This window comes from Zophobas morio, unplaced genomic scaffold (assembly GCF_036711695.1).
Source record: "Zophobas morio isolate AGI-343-1 ecotype UQ-CSIRO unplaced genomic scaffold, CSIRO_AGI_Zmor_V1 ptg000008l, whole genome shotgun sequence".
Lineage (NCBI taxonomy): Eukaryota > Metazoa > Arthropoda > Insecta > Coleoptera > Tenebrionidae > Zophobas > Zophobas morio.
This window is the reverse complement of record NW_026972113.1, coordinates 7,469,736-7,492,312: the sequence shown is the minus strand read 5'-3', so window position 1 is coordinate 7,492,312 and position 22,577 is coordinate 7,469,736. Positions and strand designations below refer to the sequence as shown.

Sequence of the window (22,577 nt, the reverse complement as noted above, 5' to 3'; positions counted from 1 at the left end):
TAAAAATTGAAAAATTTAAATTTCGCAAATTTTGAAAATCGAAAAATTGAAATATCAAAAAATCGAAAAATTGAAAAATCTAAAATTTAAAAACCAGAAAATCGAAAATGGAAGATGTAAAAAATCGTGGATTCGAAAAATAGGGAAATTGATTTATGGAAATATTGAAAGATCCATAACTGAAATATCGGAAAATTGAAAAATCGGAGAAAAATCGAAAAATCGAAAACTTGAAAAATCCCAAAACTGAAACATCGAGAAATCGAGAAATTGAAAATTTGCGAAATCGAAAAATTCAAAAATCGAGAAATCGAAAAGTCGAAAAATCGAAAAAAATAATTGTAAATTTAAAAATCGAAAAATTAAAAAATCAAAAACCTGAGCATTCCAAAACTTGCGCAGAATTGAAAAACTGAAAATCGGAAGATCGAGGGATGTAGAACTTGAGAAATCCAAAAATTGAAAAATTGAGAAATCGTAAAATCGAAAAAATCAAGAAATCGAAAATTTAAAAAAGAATCGAAAAATTTAAGAATCGAAAAATTGAAAACCCCTATCACGGAAATATCGAGAAATTGAAAAATTACAAAACTGAAGAATAAAAATAGCCTGAAATATCGAAAAATTATGAAATAGAAAGTTGAAAAGCCGAAAAATTGAAAACTCGAAAAAACGAAAATAACTTGGATGTTTTTACAAAAATTTCGATGTGTAGGATAAAGATTCAACCGGGATTTGTGAGTCACAAGTTCAGGACTAAAAAAATTTTTAATATTTAAATAATAATTATTCGAGAGAATTTTGATTACCGATTTACCATACTTCCGAAATCTACATATATTTCTAACATACATACAAAATTTGGTCGGGTGATTTCGGAGATTATCTGTCTCATAAAAATCGGGACAGACGATAGATTGACAGACAGAAACGGGAGACCTATTTTTTGATTACAATATTTCCTTGGTTTATGCTCGGGAAGTAAAATTCAATTTTGAGGGTGCGAACAAAATTTTACTCTACTTCAGGGATGAGAAAAATGTTGTCGAAATAAGATTCGATGAAATTTCTTCAATTCCAATGCCTATAACTCCTATAAAGCCCTAGGCAATTTAAGTGCCACAAAAACAACGTTCTGACTATAGTGGAATCGTGCTTATTTCTCTGTACCGGAAGAAAAACATTGTCACTGTAAAAATCGCCCATAAACCCGTATCTGATACTTTCAGGAAATTTAATTAATTTTTTTCCAAAGTCGAGCTATAATTTTCGTTTACGCTCGACCACTCTCGATGTCGGAAAGCGTACATAAGTCATGTCCCACATTCGCCTTCGTATCATCTCGCATCCACCGACTAAAAATCCGCAATCTGCCTACTTATATTAAGATTGCCGTCAGATTACACGAGAATTATTATGTCTGCAATTTTCAATGGGTTATTAGCTTAGTAAATGGCTATTAACCCCAAGTTCACACATCCACGATTTCCAACATCCCGCGCCTGCCCGCCACGGTTTGGCCCGCAACGGTATCGTCCGAACCATTTAATACAAGCACATATCGCTACGGTACCGCCGAACAACTAGAATGTGAGAAAAAGTGCCCAGATTCGGTAAGGTCAGTGATGCACGAAAAAACAACGGTAAAAACGCGGCGTATGCGCTAAAACCAAACCGAAGCCCACGGTCCCAGGAATTACCATAAATCAACAAGTCTCGTCACACATCATCGGTTTTTAATTGCGCCCATTGCGACCAAAGGACGAACGCTGCTCCATAAACGGCCCCGTCGCCGGTTTCCCGTTTAGCGGTTTCTCCAGGAAGTGCAGAATGCGCAAGAAACGCTCTTGCGGTCGCACTCGACGCGCGAATTCTCCGCCATGATCGTTAATTTGCATTTCAGCGGGTGAAAAAGCTTGCGATTTCACGCCGCCGTTTCGGGGATTGACAGAATGGGCCCGGAGTGACGCCCTTGCGGCCCGCCGATTTAATACCGCTAAGGTGGATGCACTTCCAACAAATAAAACATCGACTTGAAGCTTTAAAATTAGAACTGGTGAATACATTTCTGGACCGTTCGAAGTCGTATCGCAAGGTTCTCATTGTGGTCCAATTTTGTCTCATGAATGATTTTATAAGATATTGCGTTTTCTGGCAGGATGGGTCTCAAGCGGCGGCCTTGCGTCGCGCCGGCTCATAGCACTCGCGTAAAATGCGAAGGGAATTAAAATTCAATTTGGAGGTGCGCAACGTCCGAACAGCATTACAACACGAATGAAAATTACATTGCGGTCGGCCGCATTACAGTTTTGTGTCGGTTTTCTGTTCCCACAAAATGAACAGTTTACGTGCTCATCACCATTTTATGATGTGTTGAGAGCAAAATGGAATGCAACTACGATTCCCGATTGGAGAATTTAGGATGGGAAGTCGGGGACAGTCAATCTGGTTTTTCGGTTTAGCGAGTCGAACAGATAATGTTTGCTTTGTTACGTATTGTTTCTTTTTGAAACGCGATAAGTGCACCGCTAATGGGTGCTTTTAGTTTTGCGCTAATCCGTGCTGTGTGGAAATGGAAGGGTAATGCGAGAAATGAATAGATTTTTTAATGTTCGTTGCTACATTAATAAAGTGGACATTTATTTTTTTGTGTCGACATCACTCGGGAAGCGGTCAGGTGCGAGTAAGGTCCTTGAGGAGCTCCCCAAAAAAACTTAATTCGCTACGTTCCTTCACTGAATCAAGTTACAAAAAAAAAACTGGGAAACGTGTCCCATGATTCCAGCCCGGTACATTACTGCATCAGCCATATTACGACCCGAATTACCGATTTACGACCCTCCCGGCCAAGTGTCGGATTCCTCTGCGAAAGAAATAAAAAACTTCTTAATTTCGAGCGATTTGGGGTAAGTGCACCCCAGAGACCAATAGAATACAGTTTTGCTTTCATATCGGTCTTAACCTTCGACACCGGCATCGTGCGGCCTCCGGGCTACGACCAATCCCATAACGCACACTTCCATGTTTATCATTTATGCAGGTTTATCGCAAAGCAAGTCGATTTTATTTGTGCAATTAGTGGTTATTAATGCAAACTAACGGTTCCGTCACGTTTACGACGGGCTAGTTGCTAAACTGTGACGATAAATTCCCATGGAATTTGTTATAATAAAACGCGGCAATTAAAAGGTCGATAATTGCGGCGGAATTCTTGAGTTTGCCGTAAAGCTAATATGCCCTGTTTTATTAAAGCCGGGGTTTTTATGTTTTGTTATTATTTGACCACCCACGCGTATTATTTCGCTTCAAGTGAGCCATTCGTTAGAGAAATTTATACCAGCAGCGTGTGCTGAAAAGTTGGATATATCGCCCTAATTAAATGTTGTTTACGGTTAATGAATAAACTTTATGGTATGATCCTGTATCAAATTGGAACTAGTGTCGAGGTAGAGTTACGCATTTCGCCGCAGGAAAAGACAGCGTACACAGCATACACGATGTTCCTCTAAATTTTTCTCTGTTCTGGACGCCGAAGAAAATCCGCAAATTCTGTCAGACAACAAAAGTATCGGAACTGCAGTCTACAGATTTTTATTGCGTTGTCTAAGATTTTTAGTGGTATAAAACATGTATAAATAAATTCAATTCTTTGGCCACCGAATGATTTTTTTGCAAAACCCTGCTTTAAACAACGTCGAAGCTATAAAATCAGCAATGTATTCCGTCTTTCGATGGTTATCTTCTCTCTCCTTGGATGACCTTCTTATTTTCCAAGGCTCTTTTCTCTCTTTCAATGGTCCTCTTCCATCTTTCGCACGCCCTCTTCTGTCTTTCGACGGTCTTCTCCTTTATTTCGATGGCCCTCTTCTCCCTTTCGAGTGCCGTCGTCTTTCTTGCGAATGGCCCTCGTCTTTTCATTTTTCTTTTCTCTTTTGATGCCCCTCTATTCTCTTTCAATGACTCTCCCTTTTCTTTCGATGGCCCTTTCCTCTCTTACTATGACCCTTTTCTCTCTTTCGAGAGCCCTCTTCTTTCTTTCGATGGTCCTCTTATCCCTTTAAATGATCCTCTTCTTTCCTTCTTTGACTTTCTTTTCTCTTTTTGTGGCCCTTTTTTCCCTTTCGATGACCCTTTTCTCCTTCTCGATGGCCTTCGTTTTTCAAAGACCCTCTTCTCTTTTTCAATGGCCTTCTTTTCCCTTTCGAGTGCCGTCTTCTCTATTTCGATAGCCCTCCTTTTTTTCATTTTTTTTTCTTTTGATGCTCCTTTATTCTCCTTCAATGACTCTCCCTTTTCTTTCGATGGCCCTCTTCTCTCTTTCGAGAGCCCTCTTCTTTCTTTCGATAGTCTTCTTATCCCTTTAAATGATCCTCTTCTTTCCTTCTTTGACTTTCTGTTCTCTTTTTGTGACCCTTTTTTCCCTTTCGACGACCCTTTCCTCCTTCTCGATGGCCTTCTTTTTTCAAAGGCCTTCTTCTCTTTTTTAATGGCCTTCTTTTCTCTTTCGATGATCCGCTTCTTTCTTTCTACAACCTTCTTTTTTTTGGCTCTTTTTTCCCTTTCGATGACCTTGTTCACTTTTTCGATGGTCTTGGTCTCTTTCGAAGACGTTCTTCTTTCTTTCCATGGCTCTTTTCTGTCTTTCGATGGTCCCTTTCTCTCTTTTGAGGGCCCTTTCCTCTCTTTCGGTGATTCCGAAAACTCTCTTCTTTCTTTAGATGGTCTTCTTTTCTCTTAAAATGATTTCTTCTTTCCTTCTATGGTCTTCTCATTTTTATGTCCTTTTGTTCCCTTTCAATGACCCTGTTCTCTTTTTTGATGATCCTGACCTCTTTTTCGATGACCCTCTTCTCTCTTTAGACGGCCCTTTTCTTCTTTTTAACAGCCCTGGTCTCTCTTTCGAAGGCCTTCTTTTTTCTTTCTTTCAATGGCCCTCTTCTCTCTTTCAATGGTCCTCTTCTCTTTCGATGGCCGTCTTCACTTTTTGGGTATCTTCCTGCTTTCTTGAGATAGCTCTTTCCTCCTTTTCGATGGCCTTCTTTTTTCGAGGGCCCTCTTTTCTTTTTCAATGGCCTTCTTCTCTCTTTCACGAGCCATCTTCTTTCATTCGATGTTCTCTTTTCTTTAAATGATTCTTTTCTTTCTTCTATGGCCCTCTTCTTTCTTTTTATAGTTCTTTTTCCGTGTAGATGACCCTTTTCTGTGTTTAGTGGCCTTAGGCCATCTTTTTTAAAGGCCTTCTTTCTTTCAGGGGCCTTCTTCTCTTTTTCGATGGCCCTCATGTATCTTTCGATGGCTCTTTTCTCTTTTTCCAGGGCCCTCTTCAATTTTGGGATGCTTCCTTCTCCCTTTGGATAGACTTTTTCTCCTTTTTGATGGCCCTAGTCTTTTTCGAAAGCCTTCTTTTGTCGAGGGCCTTCTTCTCTCTTTTGATAGCCCTCTTCTCTTTTTCAATGATCGCCCATTTTTCCTTTTTGATGTTATTGGTCTTTTTTAAAGGCCTTCTTTTGTCTTTAGAGTGCCCTCTTCTCTTTTTCGATGGCCCTCTTCTCTCTTTCAATGGTTCTTTTCTCTCTTTCGATGGTCCTCGTATCCCTTTAAATGATCCGCTTCTTTCCTTTTTTGACTTTCTTTTCTCTTTTTGTGGCCCTTTTTTCCCTTTCGATGACCCCTTCCTCCTTCTCGATGGCCTTCTTTTTTCAAAGGCTCTCTTCTCTTTTTCAATGGCCTTCTTCTCTCTTTCGATGGCCCTCTTCTCTCTTTCGAGAGCCCTCTTCTTTCTTTCGATGGTCCTCTTCTCTCTTCAAAATGATCCCCTTCTTTCTTTCCATGGCCCTCTTTTTTATGGGTCTTTTTTCTTTTCGATGACTCTGTTCACTTTTTCGATGGTCTTGGTCTCTTTCGAAGGCGTTCTTCTTTCTTTCCATGGCCCTTTTCTGTCTTTCGATGGCCTTCTTTTTTTCGATGATCATCTTCTCTTTCTCGATGGCTCTTTTATGTCTTTCGATGGTCCCTTTCTCTCTTTCGGTGACTCCGAGAACCCTCTTCTTTTTTTCGATGGTCTTCTTCTCTTTTTAAATGATCTCTTCTTTCCTTCTATGGCCTTCTCTTGTTTTATGACGTTTTGTTCCCTTTCAATGACCCTGTTCTCTTTTTTGGTGATCCTGACGTCTTTTTCGATGACCCTCTTCTCTTTCTAGATGGCCTTTTACTTCCCGAGCGTAAGCAAAGGAAGTATTGTAATCGAGTCCGTCGGCCGACTCTCTACTTTTACGTTTTCTCGATCTTTCATGACCCCTAGAAGACGAAGAAATAGGTCTCCCATTTCCGTCTGTCTGTCCGTCCGTCTGTCCGTCCGTCTGTCCGTCTGTTGTCCCGGATTTTTATTAGACAGATAATCTCCGAAAGTACTCGACCGATTGTTGTGAAATTTTGTACTTATATTAAGAATATCATGTAGATGGTAAAACGCTAACCAAAATTTGTCTAATCATCCCCACCACTAATGCGATGACGTCACTTCAAAATTGTACATAGTAAATGGGTTTTCAATTGTATAAAATAACATAGTCCTACACATGTAGTTTACAACTCTGAATCGACTTTTCACCCGAAACGTCCAGATTTTTGGAAAAAAAATCAAAATTATAAAACAACATTTTGAAATTTAATTTTTAATCTGCTAACCAGAATGCTTTGAAATGTTGCAGATGTTTTAAGGCTATAAAGAGCATCATAAATCTTTAGTCAAAAAATATTTGCTTATCCCCTCCAAAAACTTGATGACGTCAGCTCAAAAGTTTGTGGAATAAATCATATCTAAAATGTACAAAATATGATGAGCCTGTACTTGTGATCTATCACTCCATTCATATTTTTTGGATTTGCATATACAGGGTGACTCAAAAAAATTAATGAATGCGTAAATATATTTTATTGATTTAATCAGGAACTACAAAACCGAATGCTCTGAAATCTTGCAGATGTTTTAAGGTCATAAAGAGCATAATAAATGTTTAGTCAAAATATATTTGCTTATCCCCTCCAAAAACTTGATGACGTCAGCTCGAAAGTTTGGCGAATTAATCATATCTAAAATGTACAAAATATGATGAGCCTGTACTTGTCATTTATCACTCCATTCATATTTTTTGGATTTGCATATACAGAGTGACTCAAAAAAATTAATGAATGCGTAAATATATTTTATTGATTTAATCAGGAACTACAAAACCGAATGCTTTGAAATCTTGCAGATGTTTTAAGGTTATAAAGAGCATAATAAATTTTTAGTCAAAATATATTTGGTTATCTTCTACAAAAAACTGATGACGTCAGCTCAAAAGTTTGCCGAATAAATCGTATCTAAAATGTACAAAATATGATGAGTCTGTACTTGTGATTTATCATTCCATTCATATTTTTGGATTTGCATATGCAGCGTGACTAAAAAAAATTAATGAAGGCGTGAATTTATTTTATCGATTTAATCAGGAATTACAAAACCGAACGCTTTGAAATCTTGGGAATATTTTAAAGTTATTATAAGCATGGTAAACTTTTGTTCAAAATGTATTTGCTCATCCCTCCTAAAAAAATTGATGACGTCACCCTTAAATTTTGCTGAATAAATCCTATCTAAAATGCAAAAAATATGATGAGTTTGTACTTGTGATTTATCATTCCATTCATATTTTTTAGATTTTCTTAAGAGGTGGTTCAAAAAAATTAATGAAGTCAATTTATTTTATTGATTAAATTAAAGGCAACACTTATTATTAGTATTACACCCCAACCAACCCAATTTGGTAGACACAAAATTTGTTAAAGGAAAAACTCGGTTGAAACATAAGGGTAGCACGCTTATTTACATCGACTTTAACATTACAGACCTGCATTTGTTTTATGCGCTCACTTGGTTCCGCGAATGTGAAATAGACATGTTTATAATCAGCCAATTGTGAATTTCACCGTCAAGAATTAAAATAAAACCCAATGTTTTATATAATAAGCGGAAGTCGAAGCAATAAAACCGATGGTCGTTTTGTTTACAGTTTCTCTGTTTGACTCTCACGTATGCTGTTACGCCTGTCATCTTAAATTAAGAATGTTTATACATACACGATTTTCAGTTGCCTCTGATACGTATACGTGAGTAAATTGTTTCGTTATTTTATTGATTATTACAAATCAATATTCAAAACGACCCAATTCATTTTCTCGAAAATTTGAGAATATAATAATTTTATTCTTAGTATTACACTACATCTATCCCAACTGATATACGTGTCCTTGCAAAAATGTTGATGACGTCATCGCAATTTTTTTTTAAATTCCCACTACAAAAATGTAATGAGAAAAAAACACAATAGGCATGCAGTCGTCAAGTTTCCGACAGCGCGGGAAGTACTGTCTAAACTCTTTAGACCAATTTTTTCTTCTTTTCGACAGCCCTGGTCTCTCTTTCGAAGGCTTTCTTTTTTCTTTCCATGGCCCTTTTCTCCCTTTCAAAGGCCCTCGGCTCTTTCGATGGCCGTCTTCACTTTTTGGGTGGCTTCTTTCTTTCTTTAGATAGCTCTTTCCTCTTTTTCAATGGCCTTTTTCTTTCTTTCTATGACCCTCTTCTTTCTTTTTATAGCCTTTTTTCCCTGTAAATGACCGTGTTTTCTTCTTCCAGGGCCCTCTTCTCTTTTTGGATGGTCCTCTTCTCTCTTTGGATGGCCCTTTTCGTCTTTCTCTCCATGGCCCTCTTCTGTCTTTCGCTGGCTCTGATTTCTCTTTCGGTGGCTCTCTTGTATCTTTTGATGGCTCTTTTCTCTTTTTCGATGGCACCCTTCAATTTTGCGATGCTTTCTTCTCCCTTTAGGTAGCCCTTTTCTCCGGTTTGATGGCCCTAGCTTTTTTGAAGGTCTTCTTTTGTCGAGGGCCCTCTTCTCTCTTTCGGTGACCCCCTTCTCTCTTTCGAGAACCGTCTTCTGTTTTTTTGATGGTCTTCTCACTCTAAATGATCGTCAGCTCTCTTTTTCGGGTGATTTTGGTCTCTCTTTCGGAAGCCTTCTTTCTCTCCATGGCCCTCTTCTGTCTTCCAATGGCCTTCTTTTCTCTTTTGATAGCCCTCTTCTCTTCTTCCATGATCTTCTCTCTTTAAGTGGCTCTTTTCTCCTTTTTGATGTTCTTGGTCTTTTTTTAACGGCCTTCTTTTGTCTTTAGAGGGCCCTCTTCTCTTTTTCAATGGCTCTCTTCTCTCTTTTAATGGTTCTTTTCTCTCTTCCAATGCTCCCCTTCTGTTTTTCGATGACCCTCTTTTCTATATTGACGGTCTTCATCTTTCCATGGCCCTATTCTTTCTTTTTACGGCCCTTTTGTCCCCGTCGATGGCCCTCTTCTCTTTTCGATGGCTTTCTTCTCTCTTTAGATGGCTTTTGTCTCCTTCTCAATGGCCCTGGTCTTTTTCTGACGCCCCTCTTTTTTCCGATAGCCCACTTATTTCTTTCCATGCCCTTTTCTCTCTTTCAATGGCCCTCTTCTCTTTGTCGAGGGTCTTCATTTTTCTTTCGATGGCCCCCTCTCTCGTTTTATGTCCGTTTTTTCCCCTTCGATGGCCCCCTTTTATTTTTAGATGACCCTCTTGTATCTTTCGATGACCCTTTCTATTTTTTCGACAGCCCTGGTTTTTCTTTCAAAGCCTCCTTCCTTTCCATGGCCCTTTTCTCTCTTTCCACGGCCCTCTTTTTTCTTTCAATGGCCCTCTTTTTTTGGATGGCTTTCTTCTTTAGATAGCTCCTTTCTCCTTTTCCATGGCCCTGGTCTTTTTTAAAAGCTTTTTTAGGGCTCTTTTCTCTTTTCTAAAGGCCCTCTTCTCTCTTTCAATGACCTTCTTTACAAGAGGATCATTTATCAATTTAAACGATCCTCTTGTTTCTTTCTATGGCCCTCTTCTCCTTTTTTATAGCCCTTTTTCCATCTAGATGACTCTGTTCTCTTTTTCGAGGGCCCTTTTCTACTTTTCAATGGCCTTGGTTTCTCTTTCGATGGTCCTGATTTCTCTTTCGATGGCCTTCTTTCTTTAGATAGCCCTTTTCTTTTTTTCAAAGAGCTTGGTCTCTTTTAAAGGCTTTCTTTCTTCCAAGGGCCTTCTTCTCTTTTTAGATGACCTTCATTTTTCTTTCGATGGCCTTCTTCTCTTTTCCGATAGCCCTCTTGTATCTTTGAGGGTCCTTTTCTCCTTTTCGAAGACCCTGCTCTCTCTTTCGAAGGCCTTTTCCTTGTTTCTATGGCCTTTTTCTCTGTTTCTATGGCCGTTTTCTCTCTTTCGGTGAGCCCCTTATGTCTTTCGAAAGCCCTCTTTTTTTTTCTATGGCCTTGTTCTGTCCTTTTCAGTGATCTTGGTCTTTCTTTCGAAGGCCTTATTCTTTCTCTCCATGGCCCTTTTCTGTCTTTCGATGGCCTTTTTTTTCTTTAAATGGCTCTCTTCTCTTTCAGTGACCTTTTCCTCCTGTTTGATGTCCTTGGCTCTTCCTTAAAAGCCTTCTTTTCTTTTTGGAGGGTTGTTTTCTCTCTTTCAATGGCTCTCTTCTTTCTTTCAATGGCTCTTTGCTCTTTTTCAATGGCTGTCTTCTCTTTTCGATGGATTTCTTCTCTCTTTAGATAGTTTTTTAAGCCTTTTTTTTTTCATAACCTTCTTTTCTATTTCGATGGCTGTCTTCTCCCTTTCGATGGCTCTTTTCTCTCTTTCAATGCCCTTTTTCTCTCTGGCCTTTCTTTCGAAGGCCGGCTTCTTTGTCTCCATTTCTTTTTCGATAGCTCCCGTCTCCCTTTCCATGCCCCTCTTCTTTCTTTCAGTGGTCCTCTTCTCTCTTTCGATACTCCTTTTCACTCTTTCGATATTTCTTTCGTTATCTCTTTCAAGGACTCTACTAACAAAAAATTGATACAATCCCAAAATGACACATGGAAGCAGGAGAGCAAAATCTCTCTTTCGATGTGTTTCTTTCGATCGCTTTCGTTATTTCTTCATACATCCTTGTTTCAATGTGCTTTTCGATATCTGTTCCATTGCCTCTTTAAATATATCTCTTTCGATATGTCTTTTCGACATGCCTTTCTTTGCCGCATTCGACATCTCTCTTTCGATATCACCCTTTCGATGTGTCTGTTTTGATAACTCTTTCGTTGTCTCTTGATACATCTCTTTCGACATCCCAAGAATGATTTAGATTACAGTGTTTTATTCTCTAAAACTTTTTCATTCAACTTGTTCAAACTTCTGGTTTTACATGCAAAATCCATATGTTCAGAAAACCATTGTACACACATAATAACACTAAAATATTTACGTTGCACTACTATACCAAGTTAAATGAAGAAGAGTGTTCGGATGAGAAGACGTAGCACAATTATAGTATGAAATGACAAATAATTTTTTGATGACTTATTTGTGTTAGAAAATTTGTAAAAAATCTTGTATCTGAAAATTAGAAAGACCGAATCAGCAGGTGTTGGCCCGTGAAGAATTACAATAGTTCATATTGCGATTACCGCGCACTCCCGCAACATAAATCAAAAGGGTTCACGTATATGGCTGTGGGCGTTCCGACTTCTTTGATTAAAGTACAACAGCAATAATTAACCGAAAAGGTGGTAAACCCTGTATCGACTAGTGTAAGAGTTAAGAAGTTGCAAACTTGGAGAAACTTCCTCCAATATGTTTATCTGCACTGTAACAAATAGCTTTGGTTTGTGTTCAGTGTGTAATGTTTTGAAATTTAGCAGCACTTTAATTAGTTGGTGAAATTCTTCGTAAAGCGGGTTATTATTTCCCCGAGTTTCATTCTCCACAATGTCACTCTTAAAAGATTCCTTTGTTTTATTGCCCGCTTTATGACATTCTGTTTTCTTTACCCTAATAATCTTAGAGGGCGGAATTTAAAAAGTTTTGATATTAAATACCTCCAAAGTTATTTCGTTTTAAAAATGGCCTTTTACCACGTAAATCATGCGACGCTGCTAGGAGAGGGTGGAATTATTAAACATGCTTTTAGTCGAACATACTGATTTTAGAATTTTAGAAGTTCGTAGTGAACGAAGAAGACGGTTCTGAGACGATATATTCGACACACTTAACTTGTTATTAAACGCAGCTTTTACCGACAAAACCTAATTCAATTTGAACACCTGGCGTTGCAAAAATTATCGAACATGAAACAAATTAACTCCACTCTGGTTGATTTGATTAGTTTCGGAACGACTAATTGAAAATTTTGCATAACTTTGTTGTGTTCAGTGATTCCGGTTTAATTTGTTTTGTTTAAGTTTGTGCGTTGCAGTAGTTAAACTTTACTGTCTTTTTTATTGGGGTGTAAAATTATAAACCGTCAAATCGAAACCGATGTAATTGAAGTGTTATTGTCAGAATTTGCGCGATTCACCGACCCCGGCTAATTAGTGGCAATGTAGTTTCATTAACTACAGATCGGAACAGCTTGGTAACTAGTTGTGTTAATTGTAATGAAATGCTATTTAAACTTTATGGTAATCCGTTCGAACGGACAGCAAACTTTCCAGCGTTACATTTCGCTGCGGGAATTTCACCTCTTCCATCAGGTTTCGTCCTGTCATTCTTATCTGCGAGTTTCGTTAATGACTGGTGGAACATAGCGACTAATATGCGACAGTTGATTAAAATTACGTATATTAAAAGCGACTACGTTAAAATCGATTCAGAATTGTTTTTTTCGGTCCTGAAAAATGGGCGAAAGCTTCAATAATTTAAAATTTTAATTGTCTGGAGCTAAGCCGCAGTACAGTTATCTAAATGGCGTTTTACGAGTAAGTAATAAACAATTCTACACCACCGCACGGCTCTTCCAGCCGTAATTACCGTTGCTGGTACAATTGAACTGTAATTATTGTCAATATGTTAATTTATTTTACTGTCGTTATTGATCGGTGTGACCTTTCTCGTTGTGCATTGTTCATCCGCACTGTCATTTTTGCTCGCTTTCTGTGTTAAAGCTATCGCTTAGTGTGGTCTACAGCTAACCTCTCACCTCCAAATGGCACAGTAATTCATACCTTCCTGAATTTGGAGTCCATCAAAAGCCATTGTCCCCGATTGATTTTTTCCTTTGTAATGTGCCTTACGTAGTGTAGTACAATCGACTCGCAGGAAATTACACACTCTATGGAAGAGACCGTTCGAAATATAATAGATATTGTTGGCGGAGTCGGGTAGCGGAGGCTCCACCCGATTATTAACGTTTTTTCACCTTTGCTGCGTACAGGTGTTAATCAAAGCCGAATCATCAACAGGAAATTAATGATGTTGGGACTTGTCAAAGGATGATGTAGGAGGTCGCATTTGCATGAGTAGAGATAAATAGAACGGTTAAATATTTATAAACGTGCCAAAACTCAATTAACTACAGTTGGGTACACGTCCCATCTAACTTTTCGATGAGATTTCGGAGAGGTCACGTCTTTGAGGTTGCGTTTTTCAGATCACTGCAAATATTGGAGCGGAGGTGTTATCGACACGTTTACACAGAGAAGACAAATAAACACGGCGAACGAAAGAATTGACGTCCGGTAGCATTTAAATAGCGCTGACGTCACCGAACTTACGTTTTCGTTAATTTTTACATTTTTGTTGCAGCACACGCTCACCGGGCACTCTGGCAAGGTGATGGCGGCCAAGTTTCTTGGCGAAGCGTCCAAAGTCGTCACCGGGAGTCACGATCGTACCCTTAAGATATGGGATCTCAGAAGCAGAGCCTGTGAGTATAAACCCGTTCGTGTTTAAGTCGAAATGGTCGCGTGTGTTATCGAACACAGTTATCACTAACGGCAGACTAATTATTTTTTGTTGGCTCGGGGATTCGTAAAAAGGGATTTTTGCGAAGGCGGCCGACGGCGGGGAGACGGGAGTTTTGTTGTTAGTGTGGGAAACCGGAGGTTTTGCCGTTTTTACGTGGAAATATATTATCGGTGCGGAATGGAAGTAACGCGTTTTTTATGGGTTGGGTATGGGTGAGCGTGGGTTGAAACGCGGGTGATTCATAATGGACGTTCCATAAAACAAAAGTGAATTCAAAAATGTTAAATATGTGAGGTGTCCCTGGTGGACAAAAATTACGTATTCATTTGACTCGTGGAAACATTCTTTGACGCAGTCAAGCAGAACTCGATTCATAATTTACAATTATTTTCAAAAAAGCAACTTTGGATACCAGCGATTTTCAACATATTTGAATTTTTATGGAAAAAATTGTCAAGTCTAGCCAGGTCAGGCTGGTGTAGTCAAGAGCAATCGGAGTTTATCAGGTCAAGCCAGGTCAGGTCAGGTCAAGCCAGTCAGGCCAGAGATCATTTAACTCCCAGGAATTTCGATTTGATCTTGCTATCTAGGATTCTATACGAGGTTAATGGTCAGGCCAGATCAGGTATGGTAAGGTCAGATCTAATCATGCCAGATCAGGTTGGGTCAAAAAGGCCCACGAAGTTGAAGAACTTTGATACTTTGGAAACTTGAAGAATCCTTGCTCTGAAAATTGCCAAACCTAGTTTCATTCTACACAAACCTGAGAAATTTTGACGCGTCAAACATTTAAGTCTCCAAAACGCTCAGAACCTTGTGTTCTCGGAGCCATATCAACTAGGGATTTTAGTTTCGGAGATTTCACAAATCGGAGAAGTTTTGAAACCCGGGAGATTTAAGCTTTTGAAATATCTACGAAGCTTGAAATTTGGAACCAAGAATGACCAAAGAACTGGAAAAATCTAGACTTCTACAATTCTCAAAGAAACTGTAAATGTACGAAGCTAATAGGCGTAAGTCACGGAAACTTAATAATCTGGGCTTTAGACTTGAAAAACCTACGAAGCTTAAAAAATCCAAGCTTCCGAAAGGTCTATAAACCTGAATTTTTTTAATTCCTAGTCTCGTAAATGCTTGCAACTTGATATTCTATATAACTTGAAAGATTTAGGCTTCAGAAAAATCTAACAAGTTTGGGAACTTGGACCAAGGACAGTTGTTTAGAAACCTGAAAAAACCTTGCCTTGAAAAATTTAAAACCTGGCCTTACAATTTGCACAAACCTGAGAAATCTTGACACCTGAACATTTAGGGCTCCCAAAACTCTAGAAAATTAAGTGTTCTTGGACCAGTTCCAAGCTGAGGGATTTTTGTCCCGGAGTTATCGAAATCAGAGAAGCTTTGACAACCTGGTAGACTTAGGCTTCTGTAAGACCTACGAAGCTTGATAGTTTGAACTAAGAATGACCCAAGAATTTGAACATTTTAAATTTACGAATCCGACAGACATAAGTCACGGAAACTTAGCAACCTGGGCCTTGGACTTGAAAAGCTTACGAAACATAAAACATTTAGTTTTATGTTTCGTAAGCTCGTAGGCTCCCGAAAAACCTATGGAATTTAATGTTCTTAGACGCGCACAAGCTTGAAAGTTGAAATTCTACAAAGTTGAGGAATTTTAGTTTCGGAAGTCCCTCAAGCCTGAGAAACTTCGATAACTTGAAAGGTTTAGGCTTCAGAAAGACTTACGAAATTGAAAAACTTTGACCAAGCATACTTTAGAAACCCGAAGAAACATTGCCTTGAAAATTGCCAAAAGTGGCTTTAATCTACACAAACCTGAGACATTTTTGCCCGTCAAACATTTAGGTCTTCAAAACGCCCAGAACCTAGTGTTCTCGTACCCATATCAACCTAGGGATTTTAGTTTCGGAGATTTCACAAATCGGAGAAGCTTTGACAACCTGGGAGATTTAGGCTTTTGAAAAACCTACGAAGCTTGAAATTTGGAACCAAGAATGACCAAAGAACTAGAAAAATCTAAACTACTACAATTCTCCAAGAAACTCTAAATGTACAAATCTAATAGGCGTAAGTCACGGAAACTTAATAACCTGGGCTTTGGACTTGAAAAACCTACGAAGCTTAAAAAATCTAAGCTTCCGAAAGGTCTATAAACCTGATTTTTTTTAATTCCTAGACTCGTAAAAGCTTGCAACTTGAAATTCTACGAAGCTGTGGAACTTTAGTCCCGGATGTCTCCCAAGCCTGAGAAACTACTATAACTTGAAAGATTTAGGCTTCAGAAAAATCTAACAAGTTTGGGAACTTGGACCAAGGACGGTTGTTTAGAAACCTGATAAAACCTTGCCTTGAAAAATGTAAAACCTGGCCTTACAATCCGCACAAACCTGAGAAATCTTGACACCTGAACATTTAGGACTCCCAAAACTCTAGAAACTTAAGTGTTCTTGGACCAGTTCCAAGCTGAGGGATTTTAGTCCCGGACATCTCCAAATCTGAGACGCTTTGACAACCTGGTAGACTTAGGCTTCTGTAAGACCTACGCAGCTTGAGAGTTGGAACTAAGAATGACCCAAGAATTTGAACACCTTAAATTTACGAATCCGATAGACATAAGTCACGGAAACTTAGCAACCTGGGCCTTGGAATTGAAAAGCTTACGAAACGTAAAACATTTAGTTTTATGTTTCGTAAGCTCGTAGGCTCCCGAAAAACCTATGGACTTTAATGTTCTTAGACGCGCACAAGCTTGAAAGTTGAAATTCTACAAAGTTGAGTAATTTTAGTTTCAAAAGTCCCTCAATCCTGAGAAACTTCGATAACTTGAAAGATTTAGGCTTCAGAAAGACTCACGAAGTTGAAAAACTTTGACCAAGCATACTTTAGAAACCTGAAGAATCCTTGCCTTGAAAATTGCCAAACGTGGCCTTAAACAAACCTGAGACATTTTTACCCGTCAAACATTTAGGTCTCCAAAACGCCTAGAACTTAGTGTTCTCGTACCCATATCAACCTAAGGATTTTAGTTTCGGAGATTTCACAAATCGGAGAAGCTTTGGCAACCTGGGAGATTTAGGCTTTTGAAATACCTACGAAGCTTGAAATTTGGAACCAAGAATGACCAAAGAACTAGAAAAATCTAGACTCCTACAATTCTCAAAGAAACTGTAAATGTACGAATCTAATAGGCGTAAGTCACGGAAATTTAATAATCTGGGCTTTGGACTTGAAAAACCTACGAAGCTTAAAAAATCTAAGCTTCCGAAAGGTCTATAAACCTGAACTTTTTTAATTCCTAGACTCGTAAAAGCTTGCAACTGGAAATTCTACGAAGCAGGGGAACTTTAGTCCCGGATGTCTCCCAAACCTGAGAAACTACTATAACTTGAAAGATTTAGGCTTCAGAAAAATCTAACAAGTTTGAGAACTTGGACCAAGGATAGTTGTTTAGAAACCTGAAAAAATCTTGCCTTGAAAAATTTAAAACCTGGCCTTACAATCTGCACAAACCTGAGAAATCTTGACACCTGAACATTTAGGCCTCCCAAAACTCTCCAAACCTGAGAAGCTTTGACAACCTGGTAGACTTAGGCTTGTGTAAGACCTACGAAGTTTGAGAGTTGGAACTAAGAATGACCCAAGAATTTGAACACCTTAAATCTGCGAATCCGACAGACAAGTCACGGAAACAGCAACCTGTGCCTTGGACTTGAAAAGCTTACGAAACATAAAACATTTAGTTTTATGTTTCGTAAGCTCGTAGGCTCCCGAGAAACCAATGGACCTTAATGTTCTTAGACGCGCACAAGTTTGAAAGTTGAAATTCTACAAAGTTGAGGAATGTTAGTTTCGAAAGTCCCTGAGAAACTTCAATAACTTGAAAGATTTAGGCTTCAGAAAGACTTACGAAGTTGAAAAACTTTGACCAAGCATACTTTAGAAACCTGAAGAATCCTTGCCTTGAAAATTGCCAAAGGTGGCTTTATTCTACACAAACCTGAGACATTTTTACCCGTGAAACATTTAGGCCGTCAAAAAGCCCGGAACCTAGTGTTCTTGAACCCATATCAAACTAGGAATTTTAGTTCCGGAGGTTTCACAGATCGGAGAAGCTTTGACAACCTGGGAGATTTAGGCTTTTGAAATGCCTACCAAGCTTCATAACTGCAACTAAGTATAAACTAAGAATTTGAAAAATTTAGACTCCTACAATTTTCAAAACAACCTTAATTCTACGGGACAACCGAAATTGAACACTTTCGATATACAAACCTATTTAATAGGTGCAAGTCACGGATACTTGAAAACCTGGGCTTTGGACTTGAAAAACCCACGAAGCTTAAAAAATCTAAGCCTCCGAAAGGTCTACGAACCTGAATATTCATTCCTAGGCTCGTAAAAGCTTGCAACTTGAAATTCTACGGGAATTTTAGTCCCGGAAGTCTCCCAAGCATGAGAAACTTCGACAACTTGAAAAATTTAGGCTTCAGAAAAACCTAACAAGTTCAGGACCAACAATATTTTAGAAACCTGTACAGTTCTTGCCTTGAAAAAATCCAAACCTGGCCTTACAATCTGCACAAACCTGATAAATTTTGACACCTGAGAGATTTAGGCCTACAAAAAGTCTAGTGTTCTTGGACTAGTTCTAAGCTGAGGCATTTTAGTCCCGGAGGTCTCCAAATCTAAGAAGCTTTGACAACCTGGGGGATTTAGGCTTCTGAAAAACTTTCCGATAGACATAGGTCTCGCAACCTGGACTTCGGACTTGAAAAAAAAGTTCTCTTATGTCTTATTGAAACTACCTCCTAATGTAAGGCATCAAAGCAATGTGTTTGATTAATACACTGGGAAAACTACCAGAACCAAAGGTAATTTTAAAGCAAGATATCTCTGAATTCCGAAGTCAAAAATCTATCATAGACGCGACGAAAATGGTGTCTTTTTGTTCCAATTCTGTTAGGACGTTACATTCAAAACACCCATGTAGCTGTTTTCCCTATGCTGTCTATAGTACCAATCGCGGAATCATGGGATAAGTCCCTTACACTTCTCGCACTCTTACACCAAAAGATCAATTGGAGGGATTCCTACTATCACTTGGATGTTATTCTTTCCCGGTTTTTCTAGGTTCCGATCCGAACTTTCCATATAGTTCCTCCATATAGTATGCGACGAAATTCTGGGTGTGACGGACGGACGCCGATAACGTGTGGTGGCGGCGTACTTGGGTGCCAAGCCTTGGACCGATTAGTGTCGCTGATTTAAAAAGCTTCACGCCGCCGGGGTTGCTCTCAAACCGGAGACACGGATTTCAGGTGGTGAGCGCCCACGAAAACACGAGAATAAAATAAAAGGGCAAGGAATATCTCAAACAATAAATAGGGTTTATTCTCTGTCACCAGCTACACGGCTAAAATAACAATCTTACGGCTAAACTTAATAAATACAAAATGGTTTTTACAAAAAAAGTTAAATGTCAGGCACGGTCGTTCCTCTTGTGCGGCGACTTCCTTTAGGACGGGCTCCTCCTGGACTTGGGTGTGGCGACCTTGAACCTGAAAATCGCGCGAGGTGTGGCGACCTTGAACCTGGAAATCGCGCGAGGTGTGGCGACCCGGGAGGGGAGCGCAGTGGCGGTGACTCAATAAAGAAAAGTCTAGAAGCGGTTCGCCGAAAGTTTCGATGACGCACTCCAGAATCACCTCGAAGCAGCGATCGCGAACTCTCTAGAAGAAATGCGTGGTTTGGGGACCAATTGTTCATCTAATTCTCGTGTTATAAAAAAGGGGATTAAAGGCCAGGTCACCACAAAGACAAAAAAGGTCATAGCAGGTGTGCTTGTCTTTGAGTAAGCTTTCTTTCGATACCAGAGTGTTAGGATATATTAGAAAATCATTGTAAGTTACGAGTTTTAACACTGGGTTGAGACACTTTGTATAGGTCTGGCAATGAATGTAAGTTAGAGACAAACAAGTCAACCCTGAAGAAAATGCTGAAGAATGAATATTACTACCAGAAATTAATCTTCGTTTTTGTGATTCCAGCGCCGTAATGCGGCCAAGCAGTGTAAAATTCCACTTTACACGCTGTTAGGACTTTCTGAAGTGCTGCTTTACACACTGCCCGAAAAAACTTATTTATTGCAGCGAAAATACGTCGTTCTTTTTGCAACCACATCTGACGCAATAATTGTTCATTATAAAATCTTCTCCCGCGAACTTTTTCCTCGGCGGGTCCATTAAGACCGACTACTTTCTCAGCCGGTTAATCGAACACAGACCAGATCTTTCCTTATCCCGGATGTCTGCCGGCCCTGCAGGCATAACACCTCGCATTTCCTGCGGATACCTGCACCATTGTTCCGCGTAATTGCATTTTTATGCCTCATTAACGGTGCCGAAACAGACGCCAGCCGCCGATTTTAATATCGGCGAAGAGGCAAAAATAGTAAAAAAGCCGTTAACAATTTATGGGACACTCGATTCACCTCCATCTGAGCAGATTAAACGTCGAAACGACGGCCGACGAGCGCAGACCGGGCGAAATCGATGTCTGTTCGTTCACGAATTTTCTTGTCACCGGCGCGTCACTAACTTCCCTAAATTGATTTTAAATTAAATTATGAAGCGACATTTTTCAACACTTATCTGTATTCCGCATACTTTTGTATGTTAAATTCGAATGGGAATGGAATTAATGGGTCGAGCTATTCTGTGGAGCAGTTTTCAATTTATTTTATGGCCGGTGAAGGTGGTGGCGGTGCATTGCGAGGCGTGTTTTGAAAGAAAAGTTGCGCTGGGACTGATGCACGATTTACAACGCTATTATTTCGGGGTACTGGATCCTGTATTGTCCGGACACTCTTTCGTTTCAAAACATTTTTCCGGAAGAATCAGTGAAAATGTTAAAAACTGATTGCTTTTTCATTTCACCTTTTTCATTAGTGTATTTGGTCATGTTGAAAGGGAAAGGATCAAACAACATTTATATAGCAGAATTTTTTTTTCTCTAGTAAAATAATTTTGTACTTTAACGGTAAATTTTAGACGAATATTTTAAACAACGTATTTATTATTATTACAAAAGTACCCCTATACAAACATACTCTGACCTTTCCTCTTTCAAAATCATTCAACATTATCAAGAAATAAAGTGTAATAACAAAGCAGTCTGTTTTTTCCGAAAGAACTGCAAGCAGACCAGACCTTCGAGCTACAGCTTCATCCACACTTTTTTTCTCCAAGCGAAATTAATATCACGTTAATATATTCACAGAAACGTCTTCAACTGTATGTAATGCGCAATTATATCTTATTTTCGACTTTCTTCTGTCTGAAACGTTAAATTAATTTTCTTGGAGTGTCTTAAAAAATTGTTTGTGTGCTTGAATTACACTGTTCCTCTTTCAAAGTGTTATGTTTTTATCTCAATAGAAAATAATTTAATGGAAATTCGTATTTGCTGCTCATCCGTCTGTAAAATTCCGCTCATGTAAATGTTCTCAGTTTGTAATATTTATGGTTTAATTTTCACGCCGTTATCGTTTCGATACATATTAATAAGTTTCGTATTATATATTATTTATACATTCCGTGTCGCATGCCCGTCGCATCTGCACAACACTGTATAATAATTTTCAAGCACCCACTGTACATAAATCTATATCTCGTTTTTGTGGGTATTCACCATCATCACGCAGAATTTGCATTCCGACACCTCCAACTTTGCTCGATTGATTCGTGAATCTTGACGTAAACACGGTATTGTGTATTTTAGCCTGCATACGGAGTGGGAATTTTAATAAAGGTCGCGGTATTGTCGATGGAGAATTGAGATTGAAATTCGACGTGTTGACGGTGGATGTGATGGAAAGGATGCAAATTGGGGTGTAATTCGATGTTGTACGGGGTGGACGTGACGGCGCCGCGAAAGCCAAAAATTTAGACGTCTGCTTCCATTTAAATGTGTCTAGTTCTCTCGGCGAGTATTTTTTTGTGGAAATTTGAAAACCGAGTTTAAAAGGGGTTGATTTTGAGTTTCGAAGTGTAAAGGCAACGAAAATGAGAATTTGTACTACGTTGTGCAGCGAAATGGCGGAGTGTGTTCTTAGAAGCAATATTTTGGAAGTGTATGATAGGATAAATTGGACGCTGCGGAAGAACAAAATGTACCTAATAATTAACTAAAAAGGATTTATTGGTGAAATCGGAAAAAAAGAACGTATAAGAAAAAAAAAAGAAGCATGGAAAATACTCATACAAGGTAGAATACAAAAAGCCACAGAAGAATACAAAAGAAAGAGAGATAGATATAGTGGACAAGAAAAAATTGTGGTCAAGAATAGGTAGAATGACAGAGGCCGAAACAAAACAAATAAAATCAGTTAAAAATAGAAATGAATTAATGGCGAAAACACCAAAAATTTTGGGAACATGGAGAAAATATTTTGAAGACAAGGTCTCAATACGAGCAGAAAAAGCAGAAACATCAGAAAGAAAGAAAGTGTATATCGGCATATAGTATCACGGAAATTCATGAAAAATTGAAAGAAAACAGGGAAAAGCTCAGCAAAGATGAAATCGCTAACGAGATAAACGAAGATATGGAAGAAGCGAAGACGAAGATAGAATCGCGTAGAATCCAAAAAGACACAGAAGAATAGAAGAAAAGGGGAAGTGTAATAAAGTAAGGAGTGTAAAAAGACAAACAGAAGGCTAGAAGAAATGTAGAAGAA

The 22,577-nt window shown here is 38.8% G+C and overlaps 1 protein-coding gene across 3 annotated transcripts in view; it reads left to right on the top strand.

Moving 5' to 3' along the window:
- LOC135125191 (autophagy-related protein 16-1) overlaps nt 1–22,577 on the top strand; it is a 408,090-nt gene that overhangs the window by 349,816 nt on the left and 35,697 nt on the right. For all 3 annotated transcript variants that reach the window (XM_064050587.1, XM_064050586.1, XM_064050585.1), the window contains one exon: nt 13,655–13,775. In XM_064050587.1, coding sequence (XP_063906657.1) covers nt 13,655–13,775 — 121 coding nt within the window. The remainder of the gene's footprint in view (nt 1–13,654; nt 13,776–22,577) is intronic.